This window comes from Pithys albifrons, chromosome 17, assembly GCF_047495875.1.
Source record: "Pithys albifrons albifrons isolate INPA30051 chromosome 17, PitAlb_v1, whole genome shotgun sequence".
NCBI lineage: Eukaryota > Metazoa > Chordata > Aves > Passeriformes > Thamnophilidae > Pithys > Pithys albifrons.
In genome coordinates, this window is record NC_092474.1 from 14,085,881 (window position 1) to 14,110,699 (window position 24,819).

At 53.8% G+C, this 24,819-nt stretch overlaps 1 protein-coding gene across 6 annotated transcripts in view; it reads left to right on the top strand.

Annotated features, from left to right (window-relative positions):
* OSBP2 (oxysterol binding protein 2) overlaps positions 1–24,819 on the top strand; it is a 121,547-nt gene that overhangs the window by 51,259 nt on the left and 45,469 nt on the right. The window contains exon 1 of one of the 6 annotated variants that reach the window (XM_071571934.1): positions 7,626–7,892. The exons of the other annotated variants lie outside the window; for them this stretch is intronic. Coding sequence (XP_071428035.1) covers positions 7,814–7,892 — 79 coding nt within the window. The 5' untranslated portion in view covers positions 7,626–7,813. Of the gene's footprint in view, positions 1–7,625; positions 7,893–24,819 lie in introns of those variants that run through there. 6 annotated transcript variants of the gene reach the window in all.

Genomic DNA, 24,819 nt, shown 5'->3' on the forward strand with positions numbered 1-24,819 from the left:
GAACCCACAATGCCTGAAGTCCCTGCAGGTCCCTGCTCCCCTCTCCCTGCTCTGCCTGACCCTCCTGGGTCATTGGGAGCACCTTGCCAGTGGCTCTCCAGCCTCTCCTGCAGGACCCTGTCCTGGGATGGGTGTGAAGCAGTTGGGCTTGGATCCAGCTCCAGGTTTTCCCAGGAGGCTGTGCTGGGACACAGAGCTGGAGTGGGGTGCAGAGGCCCTGCTGCAGAGATGCATGCACACTGGAGCCTGCTTTTTGCCATATGAAATGACATCTTAGGGTACTGTAACATTATGTTGGCAGGGATGCTGTTCCTGGAGGTGGATAACTAGTGGGTTTTGACCTCAGTTATTAGATTTGTAGCTTCAACTAAAAATTCAGCTTTAAGTAGTGTTGCCAATTTAAAATGAGTCTCCTCAGGGAGCAGCTCTCCCTCTGGCAGTAACTCATTCATGAGAAACTCAAGTGTTCATTTACAGCTAAAGCTGGACAAGGGAAGGGGAAACAAGGAGGATTGAAAGCATGACAGGATGATAAACACCCAATTTATGATTCTCTCCCCCAAGTGTCCTGGGAGGAGCTTAAATTGCTGACAGAGGTGTTCCAAGGGGAGCGGTGGGTGTTATATTTAGGAGCACAGTGGTGACACAGCACTCGGGGTGATCCCTCAGCTCCTGACAGCAGGGAGGGTGGGAGGGCTGTGCAGAGCCCCTGGACACAGGCAGCAGCCTCCAGGAGAAGAGCCTGGTGGTGTGAGAGGCTGATACAGCCTTGGGAGGGGATGGAGGGAGTAGAAAAGCTGTTCAGACTTTTAAACAGACTCCTGGATGCTGCGGGAGGTTTCCCAGTCATGGGAGTGGGTTTATTGTCTTCCTCTGCAAAGGGGAGGTTCAGGTTGGACAGCGGGAGCAGTTTTTTCATGGAAAAGGTTGTCAGGCATCAGAAGGGGCTGCCCAGGGAGGTGATGGAGTCCCTGTCCCTGGAGGTGTTCAAGAAACAACTGGATGTGGCACTCAGTGCTCTGGGTGGGTGACCAGGTGGGGATCAAGCACAGTTTGGACTCGATGATCTTGGAGGTTGGAGATCTTTTCCACCCTCAGTGATCCTGTGGTTCCGAGGAGGTTGGTTGTTCTCTCAGGCCCAGCTGGTCCTGCTGCTGCCAAGGTTGAGAGCTGTGACCTGCAGCCAGGCTGTGTGCCAGCCAGGGCAGTGCTTCTCCTTCCCAGAAGTGGTGCAGGATGTGCTCTATTCCTGGCAGGATATTCCTCCTGGAACAGTACAGCTCATTCCCGTGGAGAGGGAGATGGAGCAGGCAGTCCTGCCATCCCAGGGCACCCAGTTACCTGGATGCTGCTGCATGGGCAGAATTGAAAGAGGTTTCCTGCTGAAATCTTAACTCTTCAGGGCTGCAGGGAGCAGAGGACTCCGTGGAGAGCAGCAGGATCAGTGTGTGACTGGCTCTGGAGCCAGAGGGAGTTGCTGGTACCCCTTGTGACTCCACGGAACCAGAATTCCTCTTTCAGTGGTGCTGCATCATCCAGACTCATTTCCCAGCTAAGCCACCTCTCTTTCCCTCCTCCTTCTGTAGCTCTGTCATTTTAAGTCAGCTCAGCAAGTGGCCTCTCTCTTCCCTGGGTGATCCTGGAGACCCTTGACCTGGAGGAGCATTTTCCTTCTCTGTTTGCCTCCTTGGCATCTTGTTAGTAACCAGTGCAAAGAAAATGTGCTGGGGATGCATGTCTGGCTTTAAAAAATGAAGGGAAATAAAAAACTCAAGTTATTCCTGGATTTTGCCTCTGCTCTTCAGCCCCTGGCTGCAGGATGGATGAGCTCCTGGATGAACTTGGTCGAGCTGTCCAGGAGCAGAACTGTGGGTGTGGAATGCAAATGTCATGTGCAAGCTCCTCCACCTGCCCTTTTACACTAAACCAAGGTTATTTTGGTTATTCCATTTATTTCCATCTCGAGGGTGAATTGCATGATGAAAGAACAATTAATCCAAGATTGCCATAGCACACAAACCCACCATGGCATTCAGTGTCACCAGGGTGGGGCCCGTGGGGGTTTCTGTCACTGCAGCAGCATTTTTGAGAGGAATAAAATCAATGAAGGCAGGAGCAAACTGTAAAGAAAAAGCCAGTTGTTGGGCAGAGCTGCTGAAGAGCCTGCAGGGAGCTGTTTTGCTGGTCACAACCTCTCTGTCTGACCTTGGCCCAGAATGGCTTCTGGGTATCCCTGCTTTGAGATTTGCAGCCTGGAGATGGTGAGACAAGCCTTAAACCTGCACGTGGTGTTTCCTGGTGATATCCAGAGGGTGAAATCTTCTCAGTCAGGATAGAACATCATAGAATCATGGAATTGTGGAATGACCTGGGTTGGAAAGGACCTTAAAGATCTTGTTCCACCCCCTGCCATGGGCAGGGACATCTCCCACCAGCCCAGGTTGCTCCAAGCCCTGTCCAGCCTGGCCTTGGACACTCCCAGGGATGGGGCAGCCACAGCTTCTCTGCCCAACCTGTGCCAGGGCCTGCCCACCCTCACTGGGACCAATTCCTTCGCCATATCCCATCTATCCCTGCCCTCTGGCAGTGGGAAGCCATTCCCTGTGTGCTGTCCCTCCAGGCCCTTGTGAACAGTCTCTCCATCTTCCTTGCAGGCTCCCTTCAGGGGCTGGAAGGCCACAGTCATGTCATTGCAGAGCCTTCTCTTTCCAGGCTGGAGAATCCTGCCCTGGGGAGCCTTTTCAGTGCCCACCCACCCTCTGGGGGATGAGAATGGGATGAGATGGGGCTGAGGGGATTTGCTTCACAAAAACAGGTGTCTGTGGAATGCAGAGATGGAAAACCAGGAGGGAACACTAAGAGAGGGTTGGAGATGTTGGGTTTTGGTGTGTGATGCTTTGCCTGTGTCTAAGTGTTTTTAAGAATAAGCTTCTAGTGAAAGTAATTCCTTGCAGGGAGAAGAGGAATGAGAAAGTCTAAACCCCAAAGGAACAAAGGTGCCATTATGTTTTACATTTTTATTCTATATTTTTCACCCTGTAGATAATTCTTCCTTTGATGCACTGAGCAAGAGGAAAGGTCCAGTTTGAAGTTGCTTGGCTGGAGAAGGTTTAAAATGCTGAATATGTTTTACTTTTGAAACTCTGGAGAGTTTTCTTGCAGTGTAAGCACAGGTAGAATGACATCCTGGGAGGGAGGAGAGGACTGGAAAAGGTCTGGAGAAGAGTGAGGTCAGAGGAGCTGTGGCTGCCCCATCCCTGGAAGTGTCCAAGGCCAGGCTGGACAGGGCTTGGAGCAACCTGGGCTGGTGGGAGGTGTCCCTGCCCATGGCAGGGGGTGGAATGGGATGAGCTTTAAGGCCCTTCCAGCCCAAACCATTCTGCCAATTAAGACAAGTTCAGTTCACGCCTGTGTAGGTGAATATGTGTGTTTTTGGGGCCTCATACTTTAAAAAAGCAGGAATTTGGAGAGTTGAGGAACACCCAGCCCTTTAGGGAGGACTCGAAAGAATAAAATTTTCTTAAAAAAAAATAGAAGGGGCAGAGGATGAAGATGTGTTGTGTGTCTTCCAGTAACACCGAAGGTTTTTGCAGAGGGAAGTGGCCACTTCTCCCTTGTGTCTGCAGGGGGCAGAGCCAATCCCTGCATCTGGAGCAGAGAGAGAATTTGGGAGTTGGGAATAACACTCTGCCTACAAAACACACGAATCCTAAAGCAGGAACACCTGGATTCAGCACAGCTATTTAATTTTCATTTTTTTCTGTGTTTGCAATATTTAGGCATTTCTGGAAAGGGAATTTCAAGACAGTATTATATTATGCAGTAAATTGTTATAGTTACTGTAATTAATGCCTTCTATTTAGTATATTATAGAATTAATTCAGTGCAGAAGTGCCTGGAACTGTTTTTAGGTGGTTTTATCCTCCTGCCTTTCACAAGGACTTGGAATTCATCGAGATGCTCCTCTGTGGTCGCTCTGGACGTGCAGCTCTGCCCTGATGTGCTCCAGAGGAGATCCCAAAAAAGGGGCTGCTTTTAGGCTTGCAAACTTTTCCGAGGTGACACTTCCAAAGTCTCTGTTTGCTCCGAGCCCGTTCGGTGCCTGCCGTGCTGTGGCGAGAGCGGGATGCAGGGCCAGGGGGAGCAGGAGAGGGAGGAGGAGGAGGAGGAGGAGGAGGAGGATGAGAAGGAGGAGGAGGAGGCATCTCTGAGCCCAGGGCTCGGAGCTGTGGAGCCGCCAGGAGGGATGCAGCTCTGGAGCCTGCGGAGAGCGTCCCGTGGGAAGGCTGTGCCGGGCCCGGAGCCGGCCCGGAGCGCGAACCCTCCGGAGCGCTGGATGAGGAAGAGGTGCTGTGGGAAGCGCAGTATGTAATCCATGAATCCACCCCGGGGAGGGACGGGGGCTGAGCTCAGGGCTGTGAGCCCCCAAACCCAGCAAAAATTCCCGAGTGCCGGCACTGCAGCGTGTGGGGTTGGGCTCCCTTCGGCTTTGGCAGTGTTTGGGAGGGAGCCTGAGGTTTGTCAGACACTTAAGGTGTGAGTTGATAAAGTGATGTGTCTCCTGATGTGTGAGGGGTCACAGCAGGTCCTTTGTGGGGCAGCCCTTCTACCCTCCCCGAGTGCCAGGCTGGACAGGGCTTGGAGCAGCCTGGGACAGTGGAAGGTGTCCCTGCCCATGGCTGGGGTGGGATGAGATGAGCCTTAAGGTCCCTTCCAAGTCAGGCCTTCTACACACTGGAGAAAACGTCTAATTGGGCAGAATTTGTTTCAGCTGCTCCAAATCAAGTGTTTCTGTTTTGTTTTTAATGGCTGAGCTGGAATTGGAGTTGGTTTGGTACCACTAATCCTGGCAGAGCTCTGGATTTTTCTGTCATCTAATATTTTAATCAGTTGGTTTTGGATGTGGCAGAGGTGTAAAGATCCTAGAAAATCAGAGACTGTGGATGCTTTCAAGATTAGTTGGATAATGAGGAGATAAGGAGATGTCAGGCTGAAGTTGCAGCCCTGGGGGTGGTGGTGAGCACACCCGGGAACGAGAAAACAGGGAATGTTTCCACTTTGTTTGGGAATGTCATGAAACTTGGAAGAGAAGTCGGACTAACCCCAGATTACAGCCATCCTCCAACCTGCCCAGCTTGTTTTCCTCCAGGCAAAGTATTGGGAAGGCAGAAATTACATTTTTAAATGTATTTTTAAATTGTGATACAATGTCCTGGATGGTGAGTGGTTGGTATTGCCAGGGGTCTGGGACATGTCTGTGGAATGCTGGCTGTGCCGTGGGGAGGTGGATTGTCTCCTTCTGGTTCCCCCCATGTTTATCCCAGCCTTTCCCTGGCCCCTTGACCAGCCCTGGGTGTCCCAATCCCCCCATCCCATTCCCACCTGACCCACCTCCTGAGTTTCAGTTGCTCAGCAAGAGGCAACATTATGATTCCAGTATTTCCCATGGAAAGCAAGCAAGGAGAAACCTCATCCTAACAGAAGCAACAGAACAGGTAGCACTTCCCAGGCACCTTCTGCTGATGCTGGGACCTGGGAACTCTTGGTTTTGAGCAGACTGAGCTAAATTCAGGAATAAACCTGGAATCTGTTGTTAAACAGGGAACGCCGGGACTACTTCCCAAGTGTTTAGATGAGCAACTGCAGGTGTGCCTTAAATATTGGCAGGAGGAGGTTGGGGCAGCTGGCAGAAGAGATGAAGAGCTGTACCATGTTGGGAATGTTATCCTGATGCAGAGGATCTGAGTTTTGCTTTCCATGATCCTGCCTTGAGTTGCTGCAACAGGAGTGCAGCCCAACTGTGTTCAGCCACCACTGCAATGGGAAGTTGCTTAGAAGAGCAAAGCAAAGAGTATGTTGGTGAAAAAGCTCTTCCCTAAGGATTTAGACAGTCATCCAGTGGGTTTTCCTGTAGTAAACTGGGGGTGATCACTGACCAGGGCAGTGCCAGTCCCTGTGCTGGCACTGCTGAGGCACCTCCTGCCCTGGGGCAGTTCTGGGCCCCTCAGACAGGAGAGACACTGAGGGGCTGGAGCGTGTCCAGGGCAGGGAACGGAGCTGGGAAGGGGCTGGAGCAGCAGGAGGGGCTGAGGGAGCTGGGGGGGCTCATCCTGGAGAAAAGGAGGCTCTGGGGGGACCTTCTGGCTCTGCAATCCCTGCCAGGAGGGGGGAGCCAGGGGAGGTCAGGCTCTGCTCCAGGGCACAGGGACAGGAGGAGAGGGAACAGCCTCAGACTGGGCCAGGGGAGGCTTGAGTTCTGTATTAGGGAGAATTGGTTCATGGAGAGGGTGGTCAAGCATTGGCACAGCTGCCCAGGGCAGTGGTGGAGCCCCCATCCCTGTAGGGGTTTGAAAGCCATGTGGATGTGGCACTTGGGGACATGGGCAGTGGTGGCCTTGGCAATGCTGGGGGAATGATTAGACTGGATTTCAGAGGGCTTTTGCAGACTTAATGATTCTGGGATTCCATGATTTTCAGGGAAAACCAGTGGCTGTCGGAAATCACAGTTGTGCTGATCCCAGGGGTGGGCACTGAGGAGATGGGTGGTGTGTGTGGTGTGTGCATTATACACACACTGATGCACAGCCCTGTGTGTTCACTGCCTCTGCTCTCAGTGCCACAACACAGATCCTGCTTCCAGATCTTGGATCTGACATCACAACTGGAAATGCTCATTTTGAGCTCAGTCCCATCAAGGCCCCTCCCTCCAAGTGAAATCACATTTCTTGTGGTGTTCCTTTTCCACTTACAAGCTGCTGGTTCTTACTCAAAGCATCAGTATATGCAAATAATTTAGATTAATGACATTTGTATGCACATTCATTGCCAGCATTAGTTTCCCTGCCTTGAATGTGCAGTGTGGTGTTAGCCTGGTTTTCCCAAATTTGCCCTTTTCCCCCCGGAATGCTTACACAGTCCCTGCCTCTATTTGAATACACAGGGACTGGGTGCAACTTAAAGGCTTGGAATAGCTTTTTGCTGTAAAATCCTTGTAGTGCTGCTGAAGTGGGAGGAAAAGATCCAATATAAACCACTAATCCTTGTGGATTCGTGGCAGCATCCCGGGGATCCCTGATCCTCAATCCCCTCTCCGTGCTGTGGATCCCGCTGCAGGTGCTGAGATCAGAGGGAATTGTGATTTATGCCGCATTTTTCCTCGGGAATTACTCATTCCCCTGACGCTGGGAAAGTACTGAAGACAGGGAAAATCCAATTCTTCCACAACAGAGGGGTGAGAAAATGGACTTCAGGAGGGCAGGGGGTGGAGGAACCTCCGAGGGTTTGGGATGGAACTATTGGGATGTGAAACGTAGCACGGCGAGTAAAACCCATAATGGGCTTCCTGACAGAAAGAAATTCTGATACTTATTTTAAGCAAATGTCCTAAAAATAACCTCCAGCAGCATTTAAAGGGACAAGCTTCCAAATAACATCCTTCCCTCTGCCAAAAAAAATGAGCATCTCTTTGGTTTTTGGGCTGAATGTGCCACGGCCCCGCTCCGGAACCAGCCCCAGCGGAGCCTGCCCTGGGCAGAACTGGGGGCATCCTTTTCCCAGTGTGGTTGGCAGGTGTGTGGCAGGGATGGAGTTAAGGCTGCTCCGTGGTGCATGCTGGTCCAGGGGGTTTGATGGTGCTGCTCTGCCACCAGCATGTGCCGGGAATGTCTGATGGGAGATGTGGAGCTGGGAGTGCAGCTCCGCTGCTGAATAAGGACACTGCCCTTTGCCTCGCCTCCTTGCTGCCTGTTCAGTGGTTTCCATCCTAAGGCTCCCAGCCATGTAGCACCTCGGCCGGAGCGATCCCGCGGTGGGGATGAAGGGGAGGGGCTGCTGGGAGACGGGATCCATCCGAGCCTTCTGCAACGCCGGCTGTCTGAATAAATTCCACACGGGTTAGTGCCTTCCCGGCGCCCTCCCTGCTGCTGGATGGATCCATGTGCTCTGGGGCTCCCTGGGTGTGCTGGGGAGCGATGGAGGGGCTGCTCCAGTGGGTGGGGAGGGGGTGTTGGACCCCACGCCGGAGCCCTGGGAGACAGGAATATTTCAGCTCTGTCGTGGCTCTGCCCCGCGGGCATCACGTGCCGCATCCCTGCTCGGTTTGGTTGTAGGGGACAAAGTCTTTGTGCCTTTTTGGGTGTTTTGAAACTCCAGCAACTCAGATGTGCTGAGTTCTAATGTGAAAAATGTTAAATTGGGTGGTAATTTGTTCTTTTCGGGCACCTTTAATGTCGCCCAGGATTATTGGTGTGTAATGGGTGATGAGCCCCTGGTCGGACCTGTGTTGGGGTCACGGAATGGGATGTATTTTTTTAGTTCTAAGCTATATTCCTTTGGAGCTGAGATGGAATGAGAGCATTGCTGTGTCAGTCCTGTGCTGCTCCCTGCCCACGCTTTGGTCCCACATGACAGCAGGCAGAGATGTTCTCCAGGAACACTGAGCTGTGATTGAAGGTGTGCACTGTGATCTCCATCTGTTCCTGCTCCCTGCGTTATTCCAGGTGTTTTCCATGGCCAGTCCCAGCAGAGCTCAGTGCTGGAGTGCAGGAGCACTGTCCGTTATGGGGCAAGGGATGTTCTGCCCAAACCTGCAGTGGTCTGGGGCAGAAATCCCTATTTTTTGAGTGCTACAGGACAATTATGGTGTGTTTTCTCCAGGAATGGGCGGGGGGTCCTGCCCTTCAGTTCAACTGTTGTGTTGCTTCAAGGCAGCACAACAGTTTATGGAAGTGTCCAAGGGCAGACTGGACAGGGCTTGGGGCAATCTGGGATAGTGGGAGGTGTCCCTGCCCATGGTGGGGGGTGGGACTGGATGGGCTTTGAAGTCCCTTCCAACCCAAACCACTCCATAATTCCATGATTCATCAGTGGATGGGCCAACCAAAATCAGTGTCTCACAGCGAAGGCAACGGGTCAATGGTGAGAAATGAGGATTTGCAGGATGCTCTTTGCTTCCCTTCCAGCCCAGTGAGGGCTCCCCTGATCCAGCTCATCCTGCCTGGTGTTTATTCCTGTCCCTGTGGTGCTCCGAGGGCCGGGGCCTGCTGGGAGCACCGTGGGATGCACCCCTGGGCTTTGTGGGGTCAAATACAAACATTGCTCCTTTGATGTTGTTTGGGGTTATTGGTGGTAGTGCCAGGACAAGGGGCAGTGGCTTCCCACTGCCAGAGGGCAGGGTCAGATTTTGGGAAGGGATTCTTCCCTCTGAGGGTGGGCAGGCCCTGGCACAGGTTGGGCAGAGAAGCTGTGGCTGCCCCATCCCTGGAAGTGTCCAAGGCCAGGCTGGACAGGGCTTGGAGCCACCTGGGCTGGTGGAAGGTGTCCCTGTCCAGGCCATGAGATGGGCTTTAAGGTCCCTCCCAACCCAGCCCATTCCATGATTCCATGGAGCCCAAGTTTGGGGTCCCTGCACTCCACGTGGCCACGGGCCCGTCCTGCTCTCAAGCATCACTTCACAATAAATTATTGTATCTCAATGTAATTTCCCTCCTCCAGAAAAGGGCGAGGGAAGAAGGAATGCAAATAGGTCAAATCAAAACTGAAGCAGTTGAGGATTTACAGCTGGCTTCAGATGAGCAAGAAAAAAGCCTTTTTATCAGATCCAGATTGCCCCTTCGCTTTGGTTCCCTTCTCGGGCTGTGTTTCCAGCTGGGTGATGTAAGGACATCCACGTACCAGGAGAGCAGCACAGAGCTTTACATAACTGGGCTTCAGTGCAGAATAAAATGCCCCAAACCAGAGTTATTCTCCTAAAAAGCTGAAACCAGCCTTGTGTGAAAACTGGGGACAAGGTGGTGAGTGGTGAGCAGTGGGGAGATGGGGAAGGGGCTTAGGGGGACCTTGGAACTGCAGAGAGGAACCTGTGGAGATGCCTCCAAGGGTGTCTGAGATGAGGCTGAGGGTTGTTTTCCTGTCTGGGCTGGTCTTTTTCTGCTCCAAAAGCATCTTTCCCCCATTTGATGGGGGTATTTTGGGGAAGCTTTGCAGTACATGGATAAAACTTTCCCTGTAAGGCAGCACCACATCCATATGACAAACATGGAGCAAATTTGGGAAACCCAGAAGGGTGTTGGCCCTGGGACATGACAAGCAAATATTTTTCATGTTTTAACAACAAACTGAACCCCAAAGTTGGGAAAACATTGGCTTTTAAAACCAATTTACTGTAAAAACTGTGATGTGCAAACTGTGTCCCTCTGGTACGAACATTCCCCACTGGAAATGTGATACTTTGGAAGGGAAAATACTTCCCAAGGAGGCTTTGCTTTTCATTTAGAAATCCTCACACTGGAATAGTTGTTTCCTTACCAAAATTTTGTCCTTAAATCCACTTACCTCCCCAAAAGGAGCTGTCTGAGGTATGTTTAAAATGCTGATTTAATGAGCAGCCCAGGGAAAAGCCTGGCCCTGGCTCTGCTTGGCAGGAGATTCCTTGGGAAGAGAAGTGCTCAGCCTGGAGACTTTGGGTGGCTTTGCTACTTTCTTTTGTGCTTGTAAGGTAAAATCAATCATAGAATCATGGAATGGGTTGGGTTGGAAGGGACCTCAAAGCCCATCCAGTCCCACCCCTGCCATGGGCAGGGACACCTCCCACTGTCCCAGGTTGCTCCAAGCCCTGGCCTTGGACACTCCCAGGGATGGGGCAGCCACAGCTTCTCTGCCCAACCTGTGCCAGGGCCCTTTGAATTAGACAGTGGCAAACAGAGGTGAAGGTGGATTTATGGAGGTGTTTTTTCTTGTGTTTGTGTGTTAAAGGTGTGATCCAGGCTGGTAGAGCCGAGGGCATCCTGGGTGTTGGGTTCATGGATGTTCACCAAATCAAGGAGGAAGGACTGACTCTTTCTTTAGAGAAAGAGAAATGCAGACACCACACTTGCTGTGCATGGAAAGGTCTGTGGGTAATGAACAGATAAAGATAATTAGCTGATCATAAGCTAATTTTGAGGATCTCAAAGCTCTTTCCAGCAGAAGCAGCACTGCTCCTGCTTGCAGGGGACATTTCCTACAGTAGTATCCCTTTCCTTGTTTGGGGCCAGGCCTGGCTCTCTTACCCAGCCCAGCAAATGCAGGGTCATTAATATTTGATGGTGACATGGAGCATAATCCTCTAATGGAAGTCACCTCCTGGGCTGTCACCTGGCTGCTCCCAGGGCTCCCCGGGACAGGGTGGAACCCTGGGCTGTAAAAGAGATGCAGAAATACCTTTCTCTCCCTGCAGACCTGCAGTGTGTATTTATTTCACAGCCCAACTGGGAGGGATTTAAATGAGTGTTTCAGTTCTGCTCAGGAGTGAGTGCTGGAGTCTGTCTGGAGCAGGGTCAGGCACGTGTGGAGCTGCTGGAGTGTTGCTGATGGACACTCTGGAACCAGCTCCCAGAGCAGATGTGCTGGTTCAGCCTTTCTCCAGATTTATTCAGAAATTTCTTGAGGAGAGGCTCTCTCCTCCTGATGGTTTTGACAGCTCCTTCCTTGGCATGGCAGAGAAGGTCATCCATGAGCAGAGGAAGCCCAAAATAGAGGGTAATACCTGATCCCTGCCCCCTGACACCCATCAGCGGGTCCTGGACCATTTCTCCTGCATGATGTGGCTCCTCTGGAAAGCAAGTCAACCAGAAAGGCATCTTGACACAGTCCAAAGCATAGGGAGATGCTGAATCCATTGGTTCCCTGGTCCATGTGCTGCTGGGTTGAGAGCTGTCTGGAGTTTGGGCTGGAGCTGCTGAGGAGCTGGAGGTGTTTAGTTATGGCTTTAGCAGTTATGGCTGCTGGTTTCCTTGTGAAAGCTCTGTAGTTAGGGTTGTTGGAGTAGTATTTTTGGAAATGAAGGCTGGATGCTCCCCATTTATCCCATGGATCACACGGGGGGGCACTGACGTGGGGCCCTGCCTGGGTTCTTTGCTCTGGATGGTTTTACCAGGTGGAATAGTGTGCAGGAGTCTCCATGGGGATGTTTGGAGATGTTTCATGTTGTGAAATCCTCTGATTTTAACCATTGTGACCTCAGGGAGGGGCGCTGGCATGTTCAGTGACAGAAGTGACAGAAGGAGCCCCCTCCAGCTACCCTGGACCCCCATGGCCAGTGAAGGTGGATGTGCATGTCTGTGTGCACTGTGCTGTGCTGGGAGGTTTGGGTTGGATCTCAGGGAAAGGCTCTTCCCCCAGAGGGTGGTGGGCACTGAGCAGGCTCCCCAGGGCAGTGGGCACAGCCCCAAGGCTGCCAGAGCTCCAGGAGTGTTTGGACGATGCTCTGAGGGACAGGGTGGGATTGTTGGGGTGTCTGTGCATGGCCTGGAGTTGGATCAATGATCCTGATGGGTCCTTTCCAACTTAGGGTATTGCAGCATTCTGTGCCAGGCACACAGTGGTTTGGGCAGCCCCTGCAGCCCCCCAGGTCGTGCTGGGAGGAGCTCTCAGGGCAGTGAGTGCCCTGCTCTGCACTCAGGGAACGTGGCAGTCCTGCCAGGGCTGGCCAAGCTGCCTCCCTCGCAGCAGGGAGCCCTCAGTGCTCAGTGGAGCAGCAGGTCCTGTGCCAAGGGCAGGGACTGTTTGTTTTCTTTCCAAACCATGCCCTCTCTGCCCTATTCCCCTGCATTTTTAGCAGTCATGGAGTTGGGTACCTGCCCACATGCATGTGTGGCTCAGCTGGGAGAGGATGCACCCTGAGGATGTGCCAGTGCCAGTGGAAGTGGTTTGGGGACATAGTTTGGTGGTGGCCTTGGCAGTGCTGGGTTAATGGTTGGACTCCATGACCTTTTGCAACCCCAGAAATTCGGTGACTCTCTGGGTGTGCTGTCCGGGCTCTCGTGGTGCAGGATTGGTGCCTGAGCACCTCAGTGCGAGGCAGGAGCTGCTGCTCCTCGGGGCTCATGGGTAGCAATCACTAATAACAGGAGTTTATTAGCTGTATCTTAATTACAAAGCGGAGTAATTAGGGAGGAAGTGGCCATCTTGACAGCCTGGTGGTGTAATTAGAGACCAGAAACACGTTGATAGAATTGCAAAGGAGATGAACTCGCAGCTCCTGCAAATGGCTCTGCAAAGAGAGGCCCGTGAGCAGTAGGAGTGGATGGGTTGCTTTCTTTTCCTTGTTTCCCTGAGCTGGCTGCACTGACAGGCAGCACAGCCCTTCCTTCCAGGGAGATGGTGCTGCATGGAGTGACTGCCCTTCTCCCTCTCTGTGCAAGTCCCCATCCAAAATACCGATGGGGAAGCAATTCCAGGCATGGATTGCTGATTCAGAGGAGCTTTCTGCAGTAAATCATGTGCAGTGCCTGCTGTGCAGGGAGCAGAGTGTGGCCTGGCCTCAGCCAGCACTGCCTGTCCTGCTCTGTGTCCTGCTGTCAGAGCATCTGTCTGTGCAGCCACTGCTGCTGTGCCGGTGGCTCCTGGAGGGATCAAAACTGGCTTTACATGTGCTCACACAGCAGAAACTGAACCTGGCCCAGGAGGGGGTTTGGGGCATTGTCCTGCCTCGTTGCAGGGGTGAGGGAGCACCAAGGAACCTCTGAGCACTGCCTGGGGCTCCCTCACCTCTCCCCTCCTGGCATTCTGTGGGGTAAAGGCAGAGCAGGGCTTGGATCTGGAGCCCTTCTCCCTGAGCCAGGGCTCTCATTTACATAATCTCCAGGAGAAATCCAGTCTGGATGATCCCTGTCTTTGCAAAGTGAAGCACAGGTGCTTCACCAGCTCCGGAATGGAGCTGTTTGACAATATAAAGATGCCCCAAGCATCACAATTCTTCATCTCAGTTCATCCCCCCTAAGTGACACAGCCAGATGGTGACACTGCTGGATGTCACCTCATTCACCTTAGGGCAGCATTTTGATGCCAAAAAAGTTTCAGCTCCATTTGTTCATGTTGTCCCTGCTCTTCTCTTCTTCCCTCATCCTGCTGTGCCCCCCAGCAGCTCTTACACCCACCGAATCCTGATGACCCCAGAGATGTTGCAGCACCATCGAGCCCATGGCTGGGTATGTGTGTGGGCTGGGAGAGAGGAAGAGAGACATGAGGACACGTCAGGAGCTGCTGCATCTCCTGGAGCTTCCTTGTTCAAAGAGCACTTCAGGCTGGATGGATCAGCACCTTAGGAGAAGTGATCCCATGGAGCTGGATGGGATTGCGTGGGAGTTGTAGGGATTGAGTGGGAGCCAAGCAGTAGATGATGAGGATGATTACGAGTATCAAAGTATCTTGTAGGCTTTTGGAGCATGAGTTTGCTGCCGCTGAAGGGATCTGTGGGGATGTGAAGGATGCAGGTGGTGGGCACAGAGTCTGTGTGTGAAGGTCCATCACTCACAGTAGGGGCTTGCCAGTGAGTAAGACCTGGGGAGTGACTTGGTGCTCCAGCTTTGAACATGGGATGGTGGCCTGGCTGTGGTGGCCTGTCTGTCGCCAAGTGTCACCCATTAAATCACCTGTCCTTTGCAGGAGAGGTGTTCTGGGAGCACAGTGGCTGCCCTGCCAATGGAGTTGCTGTGATCGTGGCTGAGCATGAGCCCAGGTGTGCCCAGGTGGGCAGGAGGCCAGTGGCCCCTGTGCTGCCCCACCCATGGTGTGTCACAGCCCCGGGGCAGTGCCAGTCCCTGTGCTGGCACTGCTGGGACACCTCCTGCCCTGGGGCAGTTCTGGGCCCCTCAGACAGGAGAGACACTGAGGGGCTGGAGCGTGTCCAGGGCAGGGAACGGAGCTGGGAAGGGGCTGGAGCAGCAGGAGGGGCTGAGGGAGCTGGGGGGGCTCAGCTTGGAGAAAAGGACGCTCGGGGGGACCTTCTGGCTCTGCAATCCCTGCCTGGAGGGGGGAGCTGGGGGGCGGGGGGGTCGGGCTCTGCTCCAGGGACAGGAGCAGAGGGAATGGGCCTCAGGCTGGGCCAGGGCAGGGGCAGGTTGGACATCAAGAAGAATTTCTTCTTGGAAAGGTTAATCAGGCATTGGAAAAGCTGTGCAGAGCAGTGGTGGAGTCCCCAGCCCTGGGGGTGTCCAAAGAACATATGGATGTGGCACTCAGTGCTCTGGGCTGGGGGACAAGGTGAGAATTGGGCACAGGTTGGACTCGATGGGCCTGGGAGGTCTTTTCCAACCTGAATGATCCTGTGATTCTTAGGGCTGTTTGCCCATTAAGGATTCTCTTTTGATCCCTCAAGAACAATCCTTTGTTGGCCTCACTGCTCTGGTGTGTTTGCCCAGAGAGGGGAAGGAAGGAGGGAAAAAGGAGAGGGGTCTGGTGTCCCCATTGTCACCTGTGGCCAGTGTCATGGTGCCAGCTCTGCTTGTGCACTGGGCTGTGCTGTGGCCTCCTCCCACATGCAGCATTTCAGCCTCTCAGCAGTGTTTTCCAGAATTCAGGAAAACAGGTGCTTCTCCCTGTGCCCTGGTGCCAGCCCAGGCCTCAGCAGCGAGCGGGGGGCAGCCCCTGATGGAATCTGGGTCTTGGGTGCTCGTTGGCAATGGACAAGGCTTGAATGGTGCTGCTGAACTGCAGCTGTTAATGAAGGAACATCTCGTCCAGTAAAATACATGTTTTTCCATGCAGGCATTTGTCCCACCTCCCGCAGGGAAGCTCAGGGAATTCCTGGGGCCTTGTTAAGCAGTTGTTGGGATGTAAAGGTGTGTTCCCCTTCACTTGGGTTTGATCTGTCACCCCTCCAGTGCTCTGTGGTGTCCCCAGTGCCGTGCCCTCCCTACATTCACCAGTCCCAGTGCAGGGTTCATGGAACCTGGAATCTCCTGAGCTGGAGGAGACCCCAAGGATCATTGAGTCCTGGCTCTGCCCAGGACACCCCAACAATCCCACCGTGTGCCTGCTCCATGCCTTGCTTGGTCTCTCAGGTGAGATTCTGTTTCTCTGAAGCTTCTTCCCGTTGGAAGAATCTTCCCTACAATGTGAAAATATTCCCCACAACGGGACTAGCTGTAGCTCTGTCTTTCCTGCCCATTCAGACCCTTCTCAAGCCTATTCTGGGTGGCCAGTGCCCAGGAGGAGGTTGGAGGAGGTGTGTGCCCAGGGTTTTCCCTGCCTGTGGGGTCTGAGGGAGTGGGATTTAAATCCAGAGGCAAAGGGGGTGTAAGCTGGACACTTTTCGGGTCTGCTGCTGACTTGCTGCCATCTTCCCTGAGCCTGGGGCTCTTAGCAGAGTGAGGGGCTGGCACACTCCCAGGTCCTGCACATCCCTCCTGTGCCTCTGGCATGCCCTGACCTTGGGGAACCGGAGCACGGCGGGCACCTGACACCACCCGATCCTCTTTCCCTGGGTCGGGTAAGCTGAGCCGTGGTGGCTCAGGTGGGTCCGATGCCTGCTGGGAGGTGTCACCATGCTCTGTGTCTGCAAGGCAGCTCAGCCTGGGGTGTGCTGTGTGCTCAGCCTGGCTGGGCAGGAACAGTGCTGTGTGCTCAGCCTGGCTGGGAAGGTGCTGTGTGCTCAGCCTGGCTGGGATGGGCTGGTGCTGTGTGCTCAGCCTGGCTGGGAAGGTGCTGTGTGCTCAGCCTGGCTGGGCTGGGTTGGTGCTGTGTGCTCAGCCTGGCTGGGATGGAACAGTGCTGTGTGCTCAGCCTGGCTGGGAAGGTGCTGTGTGCTCAGCCTGGCTGGGAAGGTGCTGTGTGCTCAGCCTGGCTGGGCTGGGTTGGTGCTGTGTGCTCAGCCTGGCTGGGATGGTGCTGTGTGCTCAGCCTGGCTGGGATGGGCTGGTGCTGTGTGCTTAGCCTGGCTGGGCAGGAACAGTGCTGTGTGCTCAGCCTGGCTGGGATGGATTGGTGCTGTGTGCTTAGCCTGGCTGGGCAGGAACAGTGCTGTGTGCTCAGCCTGGCTGGGCAGGGCTGGTGCTGTGTGCTCAGCCTGGCTGGGCTGGGTTGGTGCTGTGTGCTCAGCCTGGCTGGGCTGGGTTGGTGCTGTGTGCTCAGCCTGGCTGGGCAGGAACAGTGCTGTGTGCTCAGCCTGGCTGGGCAGGGCTGGTGCTGTGTGCTCAGCCTGGCTGGGCTGGGTTGGTGCTGTGTGCTCAGCCTGGCTGGGCTGGGACAGTGCTGAGTGCTCAGCCTGGCTGGGCTGGGCTGGTGCTGTGTGCTCAGCCTGGCTGGGCAGGGCTGGTGCTGTGTGCTCAGCCTGGCTGGGAAGGTGCTGTGTGCAGTCTCAAGGGCAGGTTGGCTGCTGGGTTTGGGAGAAGGGAGGCTCACATGCCCTCTCCAAGCTGCTCTGGGTGGCATGGCAGTGGCAGGGATTTCGGGACGGGCTGCCCATGTGCCAGCAGACTGTCACCACTGTTCTCCTGGTGCTGGCTGTCCCAGCCCCCAGCATTGTGGGTGTGCCAGGACATGTCCCTTCCCTGCCTCCGTGTGCTGCTGCTCCCCCTCCCTGGGAATGAGGACCCTTGTCAGCTCCTTCTTGTCAGGGAGGGTTAGCGAGGAAGGAGGGAGCTGACAGCAGGGTGGCACTGTCCTTTGCTCATCTCCCACTGCCTTCCCTGAGGATGAGGGAGCCTGGGCAGGATGTGTGTGCCCTGCTGAGGGGAGACTTCCAGAAAAACAGAAGCTATTGGTAAAAACATACAATGAAGCAATCATGGGCCAGCTTCGCCCTGGTGAACCCCCTGGGAGTGGTCCTGGATCCAGCAGGGATGACGTTATCTGTGAAGGATGGAGCTCATGGGAGCTGTGCCTCCTCCTTTCCCTGATGGATGTCAGGAGGAGAGGCTGTGCCATCTGTGAGCTCCCTCCTCGGCTGCCAACATTGGAGATCGACCTGAGGCTGGAAAATGTTTAAGCATCGTTAAAAATGCATGTCCAGTGACGCAGGACAGAGACATCCAAACCCTCTGAGCACCTGCCAGGGTGTGCCACTGTGTGTGCAAGCAGAGGGTGTCACCCCCCATCTGTGACAGTGCTCACTTCTGGGAGTTTCTGCTTGGAAGAAAACTCATTGCCTCCCAAATATCTGAATTTTAGGCCATTTTTGCCCTTCCCTGGGTTTGTTCCCAGCTGCCCAGTCCGGTGCCACTCTGTGCCTGCTCCTGCCTGTCACCTCTGCAGGGACACGGGGGTTTCTTGTCCCCAGGCCTGTGGTGCCACCAGGCTGTGGCAACTCCCCCCTTTCTGCACAGGGGAGTGGTGCAAATCCATAGTGGTCACTGGATACTGAAGGATTGTGTGACTAAACAAACAGAAACAATTAATTTAACAAAATCTGTACATTTTCTCCTGTGCTTTGTTCATCTGTTGGACAAGAGCAAATGACTTAATTATTTATGATGCCACTTGTATCCATGGGACTAAATATTCACTTGGAGAGAGTCCTGAAGCCGTAGGTAGCACGAGTCCTCCCTGCAGGGATGTCTTGGATCATGTGTGGGCCATGAAGTTGGAGGTTACAGATAAAGGAGAGGAGGTTTGGTCAAGGGCAAAAGTGTGGTTTTCAGCTGGATGTGGATCTTTCAGAGCCTGGGGATGCAGAAAGGGACACAGAGGTTTGTGCTTCTGTCTTGCTGATCTGGATTTATCCAGGGATGAGAAATGCTTTCGCAGGCAGCATTGTGGGGGGGTTGGTGGAGAGAGTAACCAGATATCCAGCTGTATGTGCAGAATTTGGGAGGGATGCCGGGTGGAGATGGGGCCTCCTGCAAGGTCACCATTCCAGCCAGCTCCCAGAGTCATGGAATGGTTTGGGTGGGAAGGGACCTTAAAGCCCATCCAGTCCCACCCCCTGCCATGGGCAGGGACACTTCCCACTGTCCCAGGTGGCTCCAAGCCCTGTCCAACCTGGCCTTGGACACTCCCAGGGATGGGGCAGCCAAAGCTTCTCTGCCCAACCTGTGCCAGGGCCTGCCCACCCTCACAGCCAGGAATTCCTTCCCCACATCCCATCTATCCCTGCCCTCTGGCAGTGGGAAGCCATTCCCCTTGTCCTGTCCCTCTATCCCTTGTCCCCAGTCCCTCTCCAGCTCTCCTGGAGCCCATTTAGGCTCTGGAAGGGACTCTCAGGTGTCCCTGGAGCCTTCTCTTCTCCAGGTGAGCCCCCCCAGCTCTCCCAGCCTGGCTCCAGAGCAGAGGGGCTCCAGCCCTGGAGCATCTCTGGGACCTCCTCTGGACTCTCTCCAGCAGCTCCACATCTTTCACTCTTGGAATCCCCAGAAGGAAGGGGAGCAGCTGCATTTGAGCCTCGTTGGTGGCACACGTGGGCTGGTTGAGGTTGGCTTCGTTAGGGAGCTTGGAGCCTCTCCCTGGGCTGTGTCCTACACTGTCTGCTTTAATTTAATTTCATTTAATGCAGAGCAGTACCCAGGGGCTGACAGAGCCATCCTGGCGTGTGGCACATGGTTTGATCCTCTGACAGCCTGGGAGGTCTCTGTACTGGGTAAACTCCTTGAGTGATTATCAGTGGAATTCTGGCATGAAAACCTGTGATTGGAAAGGTGCAAAGAGGGAACAGGTTCTCTCTGCAGATGGGACATCCTCCAATTAGATATAAGCATGGAATGTTTTAGGGTGAGGGTGGGCAGGCCCTGGCACAGGTTGGGCAGAGGAGCTGTGGCTGCCCCATGCCTGGGAGTGTCCAAGGCCGGGTTGGACAGGGCTTGGAGCAACCTGGGACAGTGGGAAGTGTCCCTGCCCATGGTAAGGGGTGGGACTGGATGAGTTTTAAGGTCCCTTCCAACTGCACCCATTCCATGACTGTCATTCTGTGACCCATTGATAGGTGGCACCCTTGGAATGTTCTGGGCTCCCACTGATCCCTCCAGTCTCTCCATGTGGAAGTGCTGGGATCCCAAGAGCCTTCCTAGACTTGCCAAGGAAAGGAGGAGCAGGAGGTGATGCTGCAGACACTGAGTTATGTGCTCAGCTCTGGCCAGTGGGGCCAGGCCAGGCCTTTCTCCCCCAGGCTCCCTGGCAGGGAGGCAGGTTTGCAGTGGGAGGGGCAGCAGGTCCCTGTTCCTGCCCACCTGGAGCTCACACCAGCCAGGCTCTGCACCCTGAGCCGCTCCTTCCTCAGAGGAGGTTTGTTCTTTGTGTGTTGTTGCTGTTCTGAGCTGGATAATGAAGTTTCTATTTTTGCCGAGCCATTATTTTATATTATTTTATTTTCTTTCCTGGCAAGGAGTGGTGCTGCTGAACCCCCAATTATCTGCTAATGAGCCATTATGTCCCTATAATCGCACCTTCCCGCAGTATTTTTTCTCCCTGCTATTCAGAGGTGCCTGCGGGGGACAGGAAGGACATTTGGCGTGTCCAGCAGGACTAACTGTGACTCTCCAGTGTTCCCACAAAAGCATCAGCTGGGCATGTTTTGTCTCTCCTTGTGTTCCTGCCAGCTCTGCCCTTCGGTCCCGGAGATCCCAGTTTAGCAGCTTTGGGAGCTGGCTCTGGACTCCTCCTGGAGCTGCCAAACTTTTTATTCCAATGGGACAGGGGAGCAGAGTGTTGCAGTTAAAGGACAGGGCCAAAAAGCAACCACCAACCCTCCACCCCCTCCGAAAGGCAGTGAACTGGCACCTTGCAAAGCTCCCCTGGCTCCTGCTGGGAAGAATTTTGGTGGTGAAAAAAATCTACTGGAGAAGAAGAAAAGGTGGTGAAGAAATCTACTGGAAGGACTTGCAGAAGCAGCACTGATACCTGTCTGTGTTTCATCCCACATATATATATATATAAAATATATATATGAAGGTATATAAATAATCATTGAATGGTTTTTAGGTTGGAAAAGCCCTCTGAGACCATCAAGTCTAATCATTCCGCCAGCACTGCCAAGGCCACCACTGCCCATGTCCCCAAGTGCCACATCCACATGGCTTTTAAATCCCTGCAGGGATGGGGACTCCACCACTGCCCTGGGCAGCTGTGCCAGGGCTGGACAGCCCTTTTGGTGAAGAAATTCTTCCAGTATCCACCCTGCCCCTGCCCTGGCCCAGCCTGAGGCCGTTCCCTCTCCTCCTGTCCCTGTCCCTGGAACAGAGGCCGACCCACCCCAGCTCCCCCCTCCTGGCAGGATTGCAGAGCCAGAAGGTCCCCCCTGAGCCTCCTTTTCTCCAGGCTGAGCCCCCCCCCCCCCCCCCAGCTCCCTCAGCTGCTCCTGCTGCTCCAGCCCCTTTCCCAGCTCCGTTCCCTGCCCTGGACACGCTCCAGCCCCTCAGTGTCTCTCCTGTCTGAGGAACACAGAGCACTCCTGGACACTCCACCTCAGGGCTCCCTGTGTCCCACAGCTGCCCCTCTGTAGGTGCTACATTTTCCAGATTTCCTTCCCAAGTTGGTGGACTGTTTGTATGTCTCCAGTTGACTTTCTCCCACTTTTGCCCAACACTGTCCTCCCAGTCACTCTCTCTTTGTGGGATGTGTTTCCCAGCCCCAGTGCCATTCCCAGGGATGGCTTTTCCTGGTGCACATCTGCCTGGGAGTGCAGGATCCCAGACCAGCCACAGGCTGGTGAGGACTTAGCAGAAATTACCCTGTGTCTCAGACATGACTTCTCTGTTCCTACAGCCCGGAATTTATTTGCTTTTTTAAGCTCACTTTTACCAATTCCTTTGTCATTTATATTGAATTTATAATTGGCCTTGACCAGTGGCTCCTTCTGTGCTGCTCAGGGCCCCTTGGGTTGGGTCTCCTCTGATGCCTCGTGTGATGTCCTGCATTTCATCTCCAGTTCCTCGATGTGTCCCTGTTCCTTGGAGTTCACATCCTGCCTTCTGCTGGGTTTTATACCCACCTGTGTATCCCTGTAGCCCAACTTATCAGCTTTCTGGAGGTGTTCAGGAGTCTGGGTGATGGGAAAATCCCATGCTGGGAAGTGCATGACTGCCGTGCAGGTGAAGTGCAGCATTTATTGCCAAGGGTTATTGACCAGGAACATCGTCCTTCTGGAATTGCAGCACTAAGAGCTTCAATAGCCAGACTGGAAATGCTGCTGTAGTGGGGCTGGAACTGCTTTGTGCTTCCCACTGGTTTTCTATCAGGAAACAAGAGATTCTTTATGTGTGTTAATGGACTGGGATGTCCCCTCTGCATTCAGCAGAGTGTTTTAATATGGATTTTATGGGAGGGGAAGCTGACAACATCAGGTAGGTCAGAATCCATCCCTGGTGTGTTTCCATGGTCCAAGGCCCTTATGGCAAGGAGAGCTTGTGCAAGGAGAAGTGTCTGAGTTCAGGGCTCCTGTGTGGTTCTGTGCTGGAATGGGGCAAATGTTGTTTGCTTCCCAGCTGAATTTGGAAATGGAAGTGGGTGTGGGTTTTTCTAGGAAATGTGATCCATGGGTATTCCTGCAGCATGGAAGGGCAGTTTTGGGGAGGGACTATTTGTGGCAGAGTGAGCACTTGTTCCATGGAGGCTGCTGGTGCTGACACACAGAGTCTGCTCCCATTTTAGTGTCCTCCTTGTCTGAATCAACTTTCTGATGCTTTGGAGGAACTTCCTTGGGCAGCCTCCTCTCAGGAGCATTGTTCCTCCCAAGGAGCCATCTTGGCACCTTTGCTTTGGGGTCCCAGCCCCACTGGGCACATCCCCTGCTGTAACACTGTGGTTTTGTCTCGCTGCTTTCCTTTTACAAACAATCACAGATTCATGGAATAGTTTGGATTGGAAGGGTCCTTAAAGCCCATCCAGTCCCACCCCTGCCATGGGCAGGGACACCTCCCACCAGCCCAGGCTGCTCCAAGCCCTGTCCAACCTGGCCTTGGACACTCCCAGGGATGGGGCAGCCACAGCTTCTCTGCCCAACCTGTGCCAGGGCCTGCCCACCGTCAGAGCCAAGAACTCCTTCCCCACATCCCATCTATCCCTGCCCTCTGGCAGTGGGAAGCCATTCCCATTGTCCTGTCCCTCCATCCCTCGTCCCAAGTCCCTCTCCAGCTCTCCTGGAGCCCCTTCAGGCCCTGGAAGGGGCTCTCAGGTGTCCTGGAGCCTTCTCTTCTCCAGGTGACCCCCCCAGCTCTCCCAGCCTGGCTCCAGAGCAGAGGGGCTCCAGCCCTGGAGCATCTCCGGGGCCTCCTCTGGACTCTCTCCAGCAGTTCCACGTCCTTCCTGTGCTGGCCCCACAGCTCTGCCAGGGGGGTCTCACCTGAGGGGGCAGAGGGGCACAATCCCCCCCTCCGTGCTCCCCACACTGTGGGGGTTTTACCTATTGATTTCTAACCAATTTGTGTGTTGAATTTGTCTTATTCTAAGTTCTTATTAATCTGATTTTTCACCCAGAAGCTCTAATTGCAAATGACAAAGTTGCACTTGGTGTAGAATCCTGGAGTAACTCAGTCCTGGAGGTCTCTGCTCTGACTCTCTGCCCAGCCTTGGGCCAACATGGGTCACACCACACACATCCCTGGATCTAAATTCCTGCAGAACTTACTCGTTTCACTTCTCTGCAGAGTCCTTACAGATTCCAGGTGAACCTGATGGATGTTTCCCCCTGGGAGAGTGGTCTGTGAGCCCTGAGTTGAGGAGCCCATGCCCAGGTTGGGCCCCCCCTGCCTCAGCTGCCCCCTCCACCTTCTCCCACCTCAGGAAATGTCCCAGCTTGGCACGAGCAGCCAATTTGCCCTATTTTTAGGCTCCCATTTGCCTGAGCAGCTTTCCCTTTGCATTAGCAGGGAGAAGCAGCAGCCCTGCCAGGCCAGGGGTAATTGCTGAGGGCTCACCCAGATTTGGAATGATTTATGAATGATTGTTTTCCATACTATTTCAATGATTAATTCCCAGTGTAATTCTTTATAACCCCCCAAATTCCGCCTTGCCTGCATCTGCAGCTGCCATAGAACCCCATCCATCTCCCTGGCAGCCAGGCAAGGATATTAAATATAGATCCCTGCTCCCATTTAATATTCACAGCGATTAAAAGTGATGAAAGCAGATGTGTCTGCAAGAGCCAACGTGGAAATTGCTCTGGTTGAGAGATGACTGGTGAGCAGCATATCCCAGAGATCCAGATAATTCCATACTGGAAGGGCTGGTGATTCTCAATCAAACCCTTGGTTGGTGTTGGATTAGACAGGGATCCTGCTGAGGAGGTGGGATTGGTTTCTCTGGTGTTTGCTATGAGGAGCAAAGGCCTGGAGTTTGGGATGGCCACAGCAGAGGTTGGATTGGATGTTGGATGCCCTCAGGGACCTCCTCCACTCTGCCTAAGGGAGAAATGAAGGCTTTTACCAGATCAGGGGGATATTTTTTATACTTTCAGGTACAAAACTCACAGACAGGTGGGTGAGAAGGCAGGAGGAAGCACACAAGAGGTGGAGCTGAGCAGAAGGAGGTCCAGTCCATGCCGTGCTGGTGGGGTGACCATTGGGCACCCTAAGACAGCTCATCCTGGGGATTTTGGGAACACCCACGCTGGCCTGGGGCTGCTGTGGGCTGGGGGTTTGGATGCTGCCAATCTCAGCTCCTCAGTGGCACATGTGCAGGTCTGGATGCCAAGAGGGAAAGCAGCAGCTGCTGAGATGCTTCAGTGGCACTGCCGTGGTCTGTGGTGGCTTTGGGAGAGCCAGGAATAGTGTTGGAATTACAGTCATCGGTGCTCCCTCTGTTCCATTGCAGCTTTCCCTGGAGACAGCAGTCAGGGATCTCTGCCCTAGATTGGCCTCATTCCTGCAGGATCAATCCTGCTCTTCCAACCCCACTGTCAGCCCATTCCAGCAGAAAGGCAGATTGAAGTTCCAGCCCTGCCTGAGGAGGCTCCAGAGGCTCCAGTGGAGTGGTGGGAGAGAAGTTCAGGGTGCAGGAGGCTTGGGGAGAAATTCAAGGTGTAGGAAACATAAGGACTGTTGCTGAAAGTGAGGATATTTGGGAAGAGAAAGTTTTCCACTCACAGGGAGGAGAAGGAAGGTGAGGGATGTAGGAAGAGGAGGGCTGTGCTGA